This window comes from Delphinapterus leucas, chromosome 10 (genome assembly GCF_059928025.1).
Source record: "Delphinapterus leucas isolate spDelLeu-1000000601 "Yukka" chromosome 10, BTC_Dleu_Yukka2, whole genome shotgun sequence".
NCBI classification, from domain to species: Eukaryota; Metazoa; Chordata; class Mammalia; order Artiodactyla; family Monodontidae; genus Delphinapterus; species Delphinapterus leucas.
In genome coordinates, this window is record NC_143138.1 from 80,439,680 (window position 1) to 80,454,508 (window position 14,829).

General features: G+C 43.1%; 1 protein-coding gene across 18 annotated transcripts in view; it reads right to left on the reverse strand.

Moving 5' to 3' along the window:
* MAGI1 (membrane associated guanylate kinase, WW and PDZ domain containing 1) overlaps positions 1-14,829 on the reverse strand; it is a 613,664-nt gene that overhangs the window by 40,022 nt on the left and 558,813 nt on the right. For all 18 annotated transcript variants that reach the window (XM_089919526.1, XM_089919525.1, XM_022572619.2 and 15 more), the window contains one exon: positions 4,066-4,097. In XM_089919526.1, the coding sequence (XP_089775652.1) occupies positions 4,066-4,097 (32 nt within the window). The remainder of the gene's footprint in view (positions 1-4,065; positions 4,098-14,829) is intronic.

The window sequence follows — 14,829 nt, forward strand, 5'->3', positions numbered from 1 at the left end:
TTGCTGAGGACACTTCCTTGCCCATCACTTGGTGTCCCCTATATGAAAACTTTATGTGAGAACTCTTTTTTTTTTTTTTTTAAAGTGTTTATTTATTTGGCTGCATCGGGTCTTAGTTGTGGCATACAGGCTCTTCATTGCGGCACACGGGCTTCTCTCTAGTTGTAGCGTGCGGGTTCTTTCTTCTCTAGTTGTGGCGCACAGGCTCCAGAGTGCATAGGCTCTGTAGTTTGGAGCACGCAGGCTCTCTAGTTGAGGCGCGTGAGCTCAGTAGTTGTGGCTCGCGGGCCCAGCCGCCCCCGCGGCATGTGGGATCTGAGTTCCCCAACCAGGGACCAAACCTGGGTCCCCTGCACTGGAAGGCGGGTTCTTTACCACTGGACCACCAGGGAAGTCCCTGTGAGAACTTTTTTAGGAACTAGGAAAACACTGTCTCCTTAGTGAACACGTTATGCTTTTTTTTTTTGATCTGAAAATAAAAGCTAAGTAAATAATGTGGTTACCTATGCTGCGTAGGCTGCCGGGGAACTTGGAAGAATTCCATAGCTCTATCACAGTATCTAACTCAATTTTTTTATAGCTTTTTATGTCTTTGGATGACTACTTCACTTAAGTTATTATCATTAAGAGCTGAATGAGTTTTATTATGTGAGTACTTGTTTTATGTTATATTTCTGCTTTGTTACCTTTTGAAAGTATATGCTCATCATACTTTAGGCCTCATGAGGAGGGTCTGTACAGATCTGCCTATTTATCTTTCCCCAGTTGTATGAGGACATGAATGTTTTCTGTTTTAGTTCCTGTTGTATACTAGCGCTGGGTCTGGCATGCAGGAGATACCCAATAAATATCTGTTGATGGAACAAATGCATAAAAAATTTTAGTGATTTTTGACAATGAATCCTTTTTTTGAAAGGAGCAATCAATAAATCATTTATAAGCTCCAAGAAGAAGGGCACCATCTTATTTATTATATCATTTCCAATGGCTCACACCAAACCTGACACTTAGTAGTTTTTCAACACCAACTTGCTGAATGGAAGGATGAATGGATGAGTGGATAAAAGAGAAATGCACGGATCGATGAATGGATATATGGTGGATGGACAGATGGATAAATGGACAAATGGACAGAGGAAAGAAGGGAGCAAAGGAAGCAATAGTTGGGAAATGAACTAGTGAGAAAACCTGGGTGAATACTGACTTAGAATTCAGGGTTTGGCGTGATATTTAGAGCTTGCAATGCTCACACGCAAAATCCTCGTGTGTGATTTCGACCAAGAGTCTCCGTTAAACACGTTTCCAGTCAGGATGATTAAAGTGGACCACCGAACCATTTTCCCAGTGAGGCCTAAAACCTGACAGCAAATATGTCTTATTTTTGTCTCTGCCATTTGGCAGAAAAATCCCTGATACTATGGATGTCCAGGTATTAAATTAGTTAAATTTTATTAAGACACTGCCGTTGTCCCCCTTGAGTATTTAAACCATAAATTTAACATGTACACTAAATCTAGCAGGTGAAATGGCTGCTTGAGAGTAAGTTATAGAGGCTATTCAGGAGGAGAAACGAGATCAAAAAGAGAAGTCCTGTTCTAATAAAAACCCAACTACTTAATTATTCAAAATCTTTATAGGAAAAAAAAGATATGAGGGCAAAGGAAGCTGTCAGTCACATGAGCAAGCCAACAATTGCAGGAGTCTCTAAGAATAAAGAACAGACATGGTCCTGGGTTCAAACGGTATATCTCAGAGCTAATGGTAACTCTCAGCGTATCACAACCCAGGCACAATCGGTGTGCGTTTCATTCCGTAGCCCACCTGGCCCTGCCTGTCATCATAGGAATGACTTTCCGGAACCACGTCATCCAGCTTCCCCATGGATTCCCTCCGACCCTACCAGAACAATCCCATCATCATCTGTCTCTCTAGCAGGACCTCATCAAATTTCAAACTGGGAAAGGGAAACAGCTTTCAACCCACCTGTGCAGAACTCCCACTGATCACAGATGTTCGCAAGGGTCCACTGGCAACAGCAGACCTTGGCTGATATCCCCCTACTTTTGTACAGCAGCTGCCAGAGTGTGCCAGCAGTGCTGTGAAAGCCATCATCCCTGTCCTGGCAGAGAAACCAGAGAAGGACAAGCCCCAAGCTGGGGGATGGTTCTTTTCTAACCCGGCAACACACCAGTCTCTTAGCTTGTGGTAATTAAGAGCCAGCAGACTGTGGGCAACGCAATTAAGAGTGCTTTTTTTCCTAGGAATGCAGCCTGAGTAATTGGTTTGCAGCTTGTTCATGACATGACTTCCTCCAAAATAAACAGTCATGGGGAATTCTCTTAACTGACTTGGTGAATGCAAGCTCTGTACCTGTTTGATACCCTTTGAGTTCAATGGGGAATTCCAACACACTTTGGGGGAGAAGAGATGCAAATGACTCCACAAAAATCTTTTTGCACAGCAAGTTGAAATGGGATGCAAAATGAAACAGAACACCTTGCTACCCGATGTCATGCTGCGTGTGCCAAACTGTCCCCCCCTCAGTATACGCTTCTGGTCAAGACTCCATGCCATGTGGAGGGTGTAAAATAAGTCCATGCCTCAGGTAGCATGCTTGGGGCTGCGGGAGAGAAAAGGATGACTGTTGCTAACTCAAGCTCATGTGACACATCTCTCAGATGTGCTTCTATTTTTCTGAAGGCTGAATAGGTTTCTGACTGTGATCCTGGGAGGGGGAGACACACACACACAGACACACACACACACACACACACACACATACAGACACACAGACAGACACATACACACAGGCTTTGGCATCTCTGTGGTTCCAATGTAGACACCTACGAGCACTTCTCAGCCTGGACATTAACACAAAATGACAAGGGAAGCAGCCCCGAAGTCACGTGTTCCCATCACCATGGCACCATGCCACGGCAATCAATTACTGCAGGTTTTTCTCTTTGGAGAACTTAGGAGTAGGGTTTACGAATGCAGGAAGCTCCCTGTCTCATCTCCTGAATAAACTTCCGCCTCTTGCTGCCAGGCTTCGAGACAGGTGGAAAGAATTCGGCTGCAGCACCGTAAGCTGCAAAGTTTTAAAGTTCTCCGTTCCCGGATGGCAGAGGTTGTCAGTTCCTCCGCCCCCCAATACTCTAAGCCACAAGGAAGTACACCCCTCTTTATCTTACTGTTAATGATTTTGGATGCTTCTTTCACCACATCAATTTCACAGGCATCAGGGTTCCAGATTTTGAGGATTTAAGTAGCATTTTAATTTGTTGTCAGTGCTCAGGGAGCAAAGGCTCACCACCACCAAGCGAAACACTAGAGCCTCAAAGCTATTAGCGAACATGTCGACTAGGTAATGCATCTTCAGGGAAACCAGATTAGAAAGGACAGCATAACATTGATTTTTTTTTTTTTTTAAAGACTCCTATACCTGCAGCACAATACCACTAAAGCTGGCAAAACAACAAAGGATATTTCCACAACAAGGAAATGTCTTATTCTCAGGGCTGGGGCATTTTCCATGTGAGCATGGGCATATATACAGGCATATATACAGGCAATTCTACCATAAACCTACAGGCTTTAAAATCCTTAAATAATTCATCATCCAGTGCAAAAGAAAGCCGAGGGAGGGAATCTACCCATGCGAATGGCTTGAAACACCAGCTGAGAGCAATGCTACTCAGGAAGCAGGTAGAGTTTTTTGGTTTTTCCTTCCCTCAAAAGAAACAGTAGCGTTTGTATCAAATTAAAACATCTAAGAAACTCATCCACTGGGATGAGAGTTGTGATGCATTTATACAGAGAAGATTCCAAACATGCATTCTTTATCCAGGCTCCCGCAGCCTGCCTACAAATCACTAGACAGTTAAAGACAAACCCCGATACCTTCTATACCAAACGGATCCCCAGAACTTAATAAAACGAGCCCTGGTTTTTGTCTCCTCCACCCACTCTAAAACACATTTAAGTCCAGCCAGATAGCGTCCCCTCCCACCACCAGCCCCCCCACCCCACCCCAAAACGAGCACCAAGTAACTGACAAGTCCTTACCGACTTTGGGCTCTTCTTGGGAACTGGCAGCCCTGGAAAAAATGCAACAAGGAGGGAAGCGGGGAAGAAATCATTAGCATATAAATGTTACCTTTTCCTTAAAGAACAATCCCCAGGTGTTTCATGGCAACCTAGCCATCTGCAGAGTTATGTCAGATTTCTCCCCAGCATCGGAGTTACCAGGCTGTTCATATCGAATCAAAGCAGAGGGAGGAGGAGAGGGAGAGGCAGGAGATCTATCTGCATTAGCTATGCTGACTGGTACTGCAGCAGCCTGGAGGCTGGGAAAAGAAATTCACAGACCTCAGCGGCCTGGGAAATTGAACACTTGGACAGAATCTCAAATGCTCTTCTGGATTAAGAGCGACTTAATTTACAATTAAGTCCGGGATATTTCCTTTCCTGTCCACTTGTCAACTGAAGTGGACCAATCAGGACAGAGGAAGGGGGTGTATACTTAGTTTCAGAGGAGTAAATGGTTAAAATTAAATTTTTTTTTTGTCTTTTTTTTCTTCCTTTTTTTTTTCCTCTGCCTTTTAGGAGAGGAAATGCCTTCTTTACTTGAATGAGCTGAACACCAAAACAAAAACGGATGCTCTTTTGCCAGAACAGGACACAAATCCAAGCTGGTTTAGGACACCCTCTGGATCGTCAGCCCACCCCTTCACACATCATTCATCCGAGCAAACTCCTATTCCGTTTGCTGGGACTAGCCCCTCGAAAGCAGGCTGCTGGGGAATGAAAAGAGAAATTTCATGGAGCTGAGAGAAAAAGATAATAATGCAGAAAGAGAAAGGCAGAGGAGAAAAAGGGGCTCACAGAACCTTGCTGGCTCTCCCAAAACCCTGTCTTTAGTGGCAGGGTGAGAGCTGAAAGGGGCCGCTGATCTCACTTCTGGGAAAGTCAGAAGCCATTAGGGGCAGACTTATAGAAAATCTGTCACCAAGGGAGTGTGGCAAAGGAGGGCTGGAAAGGAAAATAAAAACATTTATCAGTGTTTTGAAAGTAATCATTTCTGCAAGCAGTTCTCTCATTTTGTTTTTTAATTTTTGGTTTGAGCCAAGGTTAGAATACAAAATGCAGATTCCACCCATGTTAGGCACAATGCAGGACCTGACGTATTGGGATCTGATGATTTTGCACCGGAAAGGTCAACCTGTTTTAGAACATGATCCCTAGGTAGTGTAACGATTTCAACCCTCCTGGAAGTGACTTGTCAAACGAGGAGCCGTGCTAAGTTCAGCGCAAGTAACAGGAGGCCGCGGGAGTGGGTGAGTAGTAGGAAGCCACCCAGAGGAGCGCTGCTAATGGGCCCCCTGCACGAGAGGCGTGACAGGGACTGCTCATCCCCACAGGCAGTGGGGGCACTCTTCTGGCACGGCTCGTCACATCACCAAAAGGAGGTCACCACGGCCTGGCACAGGGGCTCTGGGACTTCAGAATGCACATGGAGGATGTGGCAGCTTCTTATCAATGCAGAATCCCAGGACCCACCCTCAGGGGCCAAGGAATCTGCAGTATGAGCAAACATCCCAGAAGATTCTGACAAAGAAGGTTGGAGGACCCCATTTAAGGAAACCATAGTACAGTAGAACGAGGATTATTACTCTTTCAAGTCCGGCAAACTCGGATAGGCTACCTTCAGCGAGTTGCTTTAAAGTCCTCTGCGCCTCAGTTTTTCAATTTATGAAGTGGAGAGAATAAGACTCATTGTACTCGTTGTGATAATTAAATAGACAAAATATTTAAAAGCCTCATACTTGGCACAGAGCAGGCCCTCAAGTGTCAACCCCTTTTACTTTCCTTTGCTAATTTACACCATTCGGGGAAAAAAAAAAGTGGTTACGGTTATCTTACTCTAATTAGGAAAACTCATTTGCCTAGTATGCTAAAATGCAAAAAATACGTAGTGGAAATATTTTGCCTATGGATGAGAATAACTGTCTTGATGTCATTTTTCTTAAAAATAATTATTAGGTGCCTTAATTTGTTCATTAATGTGATCCCCTTAAGGAATTCTATCAAGTTATATTAGTTTGGGTCACTGGGTACCCTTCGAAATGGTCAAATATCACATCCTTAAATACAGATTTTTCCCTAATTCGGACTGACGTTCTTAGCTCATTGGAATAAGCAACACTTCACTGGAGTGAGCCTTTAAGAGACTTGATGTCACCCAAGATCCCAATGACCCTCTACAGAACTTTGTAAAGAATCTCCAACTAGTTAGGAGAAGTCAGGGAAAATGACTTCGATCCACACTCTGCTCATCATTTCTAAAACTCTGACCATCTTAAATTCTCAACCTGTTAAGATTTTCATGTATAAAATAAACAGCACCATGGATTCTCTATCAGAGAGAAGCATTCGCACACACATCCAAAGGTTATGCAGGTACAAGGATGCTCAGTGCAGCACGGTTGGTACAAAGGGAACCTGGAAATGCCTGGAAGTTCTAGATAAACTCAGGGACACCCAACCTGTGAAGCCGTCCGCAGAGGTTAAAAGGTACGAGCTAACTCTACGGGTAACAGCATGGATGGTCTCCAAACTATAACGTTGAATGAGAGCAGCATGAGGTAGAAGGGCAGCCATAGGAGACAGGTGTTAAACATATGCAGACACACACCCTCTCCTTGACTGTCACACATGAAAACTGGTAACTGAAGTACTGTATTTCCGGTGGGGAAAGAAGGGGCAGGGACCAGATGGACTAATTTAAGCAGACTTCAGCCTTAATCTAGAATTGTTTCCAACAACACCAAATTCACATCTTGCTGAGGCAATAAAGTATTAATTTAAAAGTAAACATTAATTAATTCAGAGCTATTCAGATAGACTGAAAATAGCTGGGAAGACCTGATGGGAAGCACTAAAAGAGATCACTGGAAGAATTCTCCAAGACCAAGAGATCCTGGTACGTGGCCCTTGTCTAGCTGGAGGTGACTGCGGCCATCCCACACTGGATGGATGACAGAAGGCAGCACGATCCCACACTTGATGGCGCGTCAGTGGTTTTCCTTAGGGCAAAGTCAAGGCACACTTTGTGCTCCCAGTGGAAGCGGGAAGCATACTTGTAGGAATCGTGTCACATATTACATAGGAGGCATACGGACAGAAACAGCACCTGTCCTAAGAGGCTCGTCTGCTCCCTTCGGGGAGAGGAAGGAGAATTTTGAGAAGAGGCAGCAGAAAGAATCCACGGACAGCACCATCTGCTCTTAGAGCCTGGGAGGTGGCAAATGCTACTTCAAAGGGATCCCAGAAAATTTCACGGGAATGTGTACCTTCAAAGTGGGAGTCTAAGTGTGATCTACAGAAGTGAGAAAAGCTTGGGACCTGAATTTCTCAAGTTCCCAATGAAAAAGGTGTCCCTTTGGAGAAAACAAATGGCAAATTCTTTGCTAGTGACTGAGATCTGACCAATCAACATGAGGAGGAGGAAGAATCTCTTTCCCTTAAATATCAAGGCCATAAACTACACTACTGAACATGTTCTCATATAACTAAATGGCAAATGTTATTCTTGGTGGAATTTTAAAAAGGTTGTACACAAAAGTTTATATGAAAAAAGTAAAAAATGTAACAGAATACATAAGCATTTGGAAACAAAGAACAGAAGGTTATACACTTAAACTGTATGTTCTTGGGCTCATGAGATCATGAATGGCTTTATTACCTATTTTAGAATCTTCTACAACAAGAAAAGCTTTATTTACTTATGAACATATACATACCCACAGATACCACAATAAACAAAAGTCTATACTGCCTCTGCAAGACAAATGCAGCAAATTTCAGAACATTTTATCACATTTTTCAATCTCTAGAGCCATCACCGACCTCTACATCCTCCAAGACTTGCTTACTTTTTCCCAAAGTGAATATACACATAATGAGTTTCTTTAAGCATCCTATTGAAATTAAGACTTGTGTTTGTCCTAGTGACTAAATGGAAACGGGGAAGACATCGGAGAGCTCAGCTGGGCTATCAGGAAGCCAAAAGGAAGCCAATCACTGCCATTTTGGCACGGAGATGAACAAACCTGAGATGCTGGGAAAGAGACTGGACTTCCCTGGACCTCATTTCCTCTAGGTTTAAAGGAAGTGAGAATGTCAACCAACCTCACTATCTGAAAGAAGCAAGAAAAATTGTGCAAAGGGCTTGGAAAGGGTGAATGCTAAAGTCATTGTCAAATGCAAAGTGGATCTTCAAATAACAAAACTGGACTGTGTCATCAATTTACTTTGACTTCATTGTGATATTCATCCCCTTTGTACTTGGTTTCTAGATTTGAGCATTTTAATGGAAACATTTGGTTTCCTCCTCAGCATTCTGACAAACACTATGTCACTAATCCACATGTCATCAAACACATGGGATTCTTTAGAGGGTTGCGTAGCAAAAGGCTGCATTAACAACTGTCCTGGTGCTGAATACGGTAATGCCATGTGTAAGAAGCAAGGAACTTATATATATTTAGAAAGAGAGAGAGTTAGTTCATGGAGCCCACGGAAAGCCACAGAAAGAAGACTGAGAACTTGGCCAGGGGCTAGTCTCAGATTCCAAAGAGGCTAAGACTACTTCTGAGCACATTTTCATTTCAGACCCCACTAGCCTTCTCTCTTATTCTAAAACCTATCAACACGTAATCCTACATGTAGGACTCAAAGATTACAGCTGACTTTAACTCACTAAACTTATCATTAGGAGTTTGTATTAAGAGAACAAGCAGAGAGTCTCACAGTGATTTACATAAAAAAGATGTTGAACACAGTGTTATTTAAAGAAGGTAGAAAATGGAAACAATCTGAATTTCCAAGAACAAAGGAATGAGCAAACATATTGTTATATCAACAAGATGCAAATTTATGAATTCATTAAAAATTAATGGATTGTAAAAGTGAAGACTGCTTAGTGACGTGGGAAAATGGTAATAAGGACAGCTCAGAAAACCGAAAAAGGTAGGTACAGTCAGCCCTAATTTTTTCCACTGAGGGCAGGAAGGAAATTGGGGGAAATGCATTCACGCACTTAGGCAAACTGGGCTAAGGGCCTACTAAAACTGCCAGAGGATATAAATTCATCGTTAAAAAATAGATATATGTATATATCACACATATATCATACACTCAAAGACTAGAGGAAGATGTATTAAAATGTTGCTTCAGAATGCTAGCATGAATAGATCATTCATATTCTTATTACTGGTATTTTCCAAGACTTTAATACTACAGAGCTGTAATCATAAACAGCTAATTGTTACGGAATGTTGCAGCCATACTGTGTGTGCTGGATAATGGGATATACCTGTCAGCTTTAGTGCAGTGCTAGATTAAAAAATAACTGGAGGGCTTCCCTGGTGGCGCAGTGGTTGAGAGTCTGCCTGCCGACGCAGGGGACACGGGTTCGTGCCCCGGTCCCGGAAGATCCCACATGCCGCGGAGCGACTGGGCCCGTGAGCCATGGCCGTTGAGCCTGCGCGTCCAGAGCCTGTGCTCTGCAACGGGAGAGGCCACAACAGTGAGAGGCCTGCGTATGGCAAAAAAAAAAAAAACAAACTGGAATATTTTCTAGCTCTCTCTTGGCTCAGTGACTGCCATTTCTACTCAAGTGTCTGTGCTACTTACTAAATTATTGGGCCATGGCCTTGATTGAAAATGGGATAAAAAGCTGTTAGAGCCTCTCTGAAGCAAAGCTTCACAGAAGCACACAATTTTGCATACAAATTCAAGGAGCCTCTGAAACCTTGACCAGGGACCCTGAGAAACCCATTCTACTGGGGTCTACGATCCTCAGGTTAAATCATCTCCTCCAAGCACATGGCTATGGTGTTAGAATTCCTAGGGTGAGGTTCACTTTAGCTGAGTTTGTGCCTCTAAGAAGAACAGTGTATGTAAAATACTTCATCTGCAAATAGAGGGGACAATGTGAAGGATCAAGCAGAAAGGGAAAAGTTCCATTGCTTGCTTCTCCTTCTTTCTTGGGAAGATCTAAAGGGCACAGCTAAATAAAATTTGAGGAGAGATACTGCATTAAAGAACACACCAGAACGCTAATATTTACCAGCAAAAATGCTGCTGCATGAAAAAATTATGAACCTAGTAGGTAATGATGATGGATCAAAATACTAAGAGATCAGCGAGGTACAGAAGGGAAGGGGTGCAGGAAAAACAGAGTGAGAAAACCTGTGATTTTCCTGGCAATGCAGAATTGATGATTATTTGACTGCAAACCAGTGGCTCTAAACAATTAACATTAATGGCCAGTAACCTTTCTAAAAAAAGCCATCTGCACCATTCTCTGCCAATTAGTATTTTGTTTGTTTTGTTTAATACATAATACATAAACCATGAAATAAATTTAAATTGCCCTTGCCTTACTGGTGAAATGCTAATAAGGACAGCTCAGAAAACCGAAAAAGGTAGGTACAGTCAGCCCTAATTTTTTCCACTGAGGGCAGGAAGGAAATTGGGGGAAATGCATTCACGCACTTAGGCAAACTGGGCTAAGGGCCTACTATGTGCCAAGAGCTGGCATGAGATAAAGCACTTAACTAAACCTCTAATGTCCTGTTTTCACAGTGCTCACATTCTGTGGGGAAACAGAGAAGAAACAACTTCGCAAATAATTTCAGAGTGGGGCTTCCCTGGTGGCGCAGTGGTTGAGAGTCTGCCTGCCGATGCAGGGGACACGGGTTCGTGCCCCGGTCCCGGAAGATCCCACATGCTGCGGAGCGGCTGAGCCCGTGAGCCATGGCCGCTGAGCCTGCGCGTCCGGAGCCTGTGCTCCGCAACGGGAGAGGCCACAGCAGTGAGAGGCCCACACGCTGCAAAAAAAAAAAATTTCAGAGTGATAACTTCGGTGATGAAAATGAAGCAGGATAATGGAACAGTAGCCTGGGATGCCTGGCTAGTTTATACTCGGTGGCCAAGCATGTCTTTCTTGAAGACAGAGTATTTGAGCTAAGACTTGAATCATGAGAAGGGACCATCCATGTACCTATTCATCCATGCAAGATTGATTGAGCTCTGCCATATGCCTAGTGAAGCGTGACTCAAGAGATAAAGGTAAATCAGACATGGCCCTGACCTGGACGACTTCACAGTCTGTCTTAAAAGAGAAAGGAGCAAAGCAACACTTATAATGCAGTGTGGTCAGTGCTAAGTGCTGTGATAAGAGGGAGCACCACGGCTCTTGGGAGCATGAGAAACGAAAGCTAATCCATTGTGAAGCAGGGGGCAGAGAGGACAGTGGACACTGAGGGAGGGCCAGCATTTAAACACGGGGTCAAGGGCTTGGGAGCAACATGCAATAATTGATGCTAGATTGAATAATGATGATGACCTATTTTTTAAGGGTTTTTTTCTCACCCTAAACTAATTAGTGTGCCAGCATAAACTCAAGGCCAAGTTTAAAACCAGAGTACATTTCCACTGAAGGACCTTACAAACACGATATATCACAAAACTGAATCCATAAAACCAAATAAAAAATGGTTCTAATTTAGACGTCTCATTTTTTTTCTCCTTCCTCTAGCCAAATACCATCATCAACCCTGCAGCATAATTTTTTAATGCAAATATGATACCAATTGCCAAGAACGAGAGCATCAGACTCAGTGTCGCCAAACAGATGAAGACGTTCTTCCCTTTGGGGGACCTCATAATGGTCATTATGAAATATTACGGCCATCATATTTTAAAAAGACAGTTGGACTTCCGACGTATGGACTAAGTAGCTCCCAATGCTGCGTCAGGTGGCATTTTGTTAAGAAGATTAAGAATATAGTTGTACAGCTTTACAGCTATGGAGAAGTCTGCTTCAATTACACAGTACATATAGCCTAATAAATATGTCCTGAAGAGAAATAAATGGCTTGCAAGGCTGCTGATTGCTAATGGTTTACAGAGCCTTTCACCTCAAAGTCATAAGCCTTGAACTGGCACAGGTGAGGAGAGACAGGAGTCATTAATACTTTGGGCTGCTCCAAAACCTAGGTGAGATGGATGAATTGCCCTCATGCAATTCCTAAAAGATAAATGGTCACTTCAGAAAAGGTACCATTGAAATAACATGGATAGTCCTACTGTTGGCTTTTGAAAACCTGAAAAACACCTTGTCACCAACTCAGCTTCTCCTCTCATTTGTTAAAAAAGAAGTAAATAAAAACAGGGTCTTCACAGACATAGAGAATGGACTTGAGGACACGGGGAGGGGGAAGGGTAAGCTGGGACGAAATGAGAGAGTAGCATTGACATATATACACTACCAAATGTAAAATAGATAGCTAGTGGGAAGCAGGCACATAGCACAGGGAGATCAGCGCGGTGCTTTGTGACCACCTAGAGGGGTGGGATAGGGAGGGTGGGAGGGAGACACAAGAGGGAGGGGATATGCGGATATATGTATACATATAGCTGATGCACTTTGTTATACAGCAGAAACTAACACAACATTGTAAAGCAATTATACTCCAGTAAAGATGTTAAATAAAAAAAATAATTAAAAAAATTTTAAAGGGGGTCTTCAAAAGCAAGGGCTGAGTGCAAAAATAACAAGAACTGAGAGTTTGCCTTTGACATACATTTATTCTTCATAACTGCTAAGTACTAATAGCATCCCTATTATTACAGATGAGAAAACTGAGACACTGGTGGTTAAATAACACGGCTAAGGTCACGCAGTTAGGTGAGCAGCTGCCTGAAGACTTGGTCTAATGCCAAGTCTGAGCTTTTAAACACTGAACTGTACAGTCTCATTCAAAGGTGTTTCATCTATTTTGGATCATAGCCCATTATGAAGGGATTAAAACGACAGTGTTGGCGCATACAAAGTGTATTCATAGCAAATTTTGCATATAGCTTCATGGAATATATGGCTATCAACCTATAGGTCAATGGGTCGAGGTATCTTGGACCCATAACTGTGATGTGAATCTAGGAAGAGGGTTTCCTTTCTACAAGTAGCACGGGAGTCTATGCATAGTCAATCAAGTTCTTAAGATGTCTGTGATATTACTCCAAGTCACAGTATGGAAACCATTGGCCATCTAAAGCTACACATGCTAAAATATAACAAGATGGGTCTCTAATTTGAAGGCAATGAAGCCAGTCTTTTAAGCTACTGTACATAACTAACAGGTTGGCTGGACACCAAGCCCTATGGAATACTTGCAAAGCCTCTACTTTTTTCGAGCTTGAAAATGTGTTCTGACACTACCTGATCATCGGATTTTTTTAAAAAATTGGTGATAGGGAAAAGACGGAGAGAGTCAGAAGGAGAGTGAGTTATGGCATCTTCTCTCCAGGAGGGAAAAGAAAAAGAACTAAAAAAGTCAACATAAAAAGCCCACTAAGGGCTTCCCTGGTGGCACAGTAGTTAAGAATCCGCCTGCCAATGCAGGAGACACGAGTTCGAGCCCTGGTCCGGAAAGATCTCACATGCCGCAGAGCAACTAAGCCCGTGCTCCACAACTACTGAGCGGGCGCTCTAGAGCCCGTGAGCCACGACTACTGAGCCTGTGTGCCGCAACTACTGAAGCCCAGGCGCCCTACAAGAGAAACCAGCGCAATAGGAGGCCTGTGCACCCCAATGAAGAGTAGCCCCCGGTTGCCGCAACTAGAGAAAGCTCGTGCGCAGCAACAAAGACCCAACGCAGCCAAAAATAAGTTGAAAAAAACAGAAGTCCACTAATTTGTCATGATGTACTATGAGGCCAATCTTTGTTCTCCAGGGAATATTCCTACCAAGATCTACTTAAAAGGGTGGAATTAAGCCAGTTTTTCAAATGGTTCCAGGAAAGCCCTCTAACTCTATGTGGGTTGGAAATGTTTGTAATTTGGGTATTTGGGATAAGATCTTACCTTAGTCTATAAATGCTTCTACCTCTTAGGAAGACTCCCCAGCTGGCTCTCCTACCACCTGTATTTCAAATTTGAATTGCTTTTTGTGCAAATGCTTAAGGGTTGGCCCTGTTATACCCATTCTTTCTTATCGACAGTTCATCGAGGTCTCCCTGGGACAGGAGAGACAACTTGTCTCCAAGGCACTGCCTCCAAAGTTAAAAGTTTGACTTTTAGCTGCATAGGATGTATGGTGAGGATTATGAAACAATAGCTCAAAATAGCTCATTGAAAGAAAAAACCGGTAAGGATTCCTTTCCTGGGGTGAAAAAACAGGATGCTGTGTGGGCCCTTATTTTAAGGTCACTGGCCCCAAAGGGAAACCTATCACTGTAATTGGTACCAAGACGTTTCTAGGTTAAAAAAAAAAAAAAATACATGCCAGGATCCTTTTCTTCAGGATTTCTGACTTTTAGGATGACTCTTATCGTGGATGCTTATTTTTAGCAATGTAAGTTAGGCACAGGACCAAGTAGAGATCCAGGAGGGGATCCTGAGTTTTCTACTTACAGGACACCAAATCCCTAAAATCTGAAGCCCTTCTTGAGGCTTCTTTATTTTTCTTACCATGTTCATCTCCAAAATGTATCCTGAAATGTCTGTTCATCTCCACTACCACCGCCTTTTCTTGCCTAGGTGATGGCAAGCGCCAAAATCCTGGTCTCTCTGTTTTATTCTTCATCCCCTTTAATGCATTATCCACACAGAGACCAGAGACATCCTTCTACAGCAAAAATCAGATTATATGGACTCCTGACTACATATCCCTGTGGCTTCCCAACACAGTTTCAACAAAACACAAACTCTTTCTGTGTCCCACAAAGCCCTCCTCGCTCTGAGCCCGTGTGCCTCTTTAAA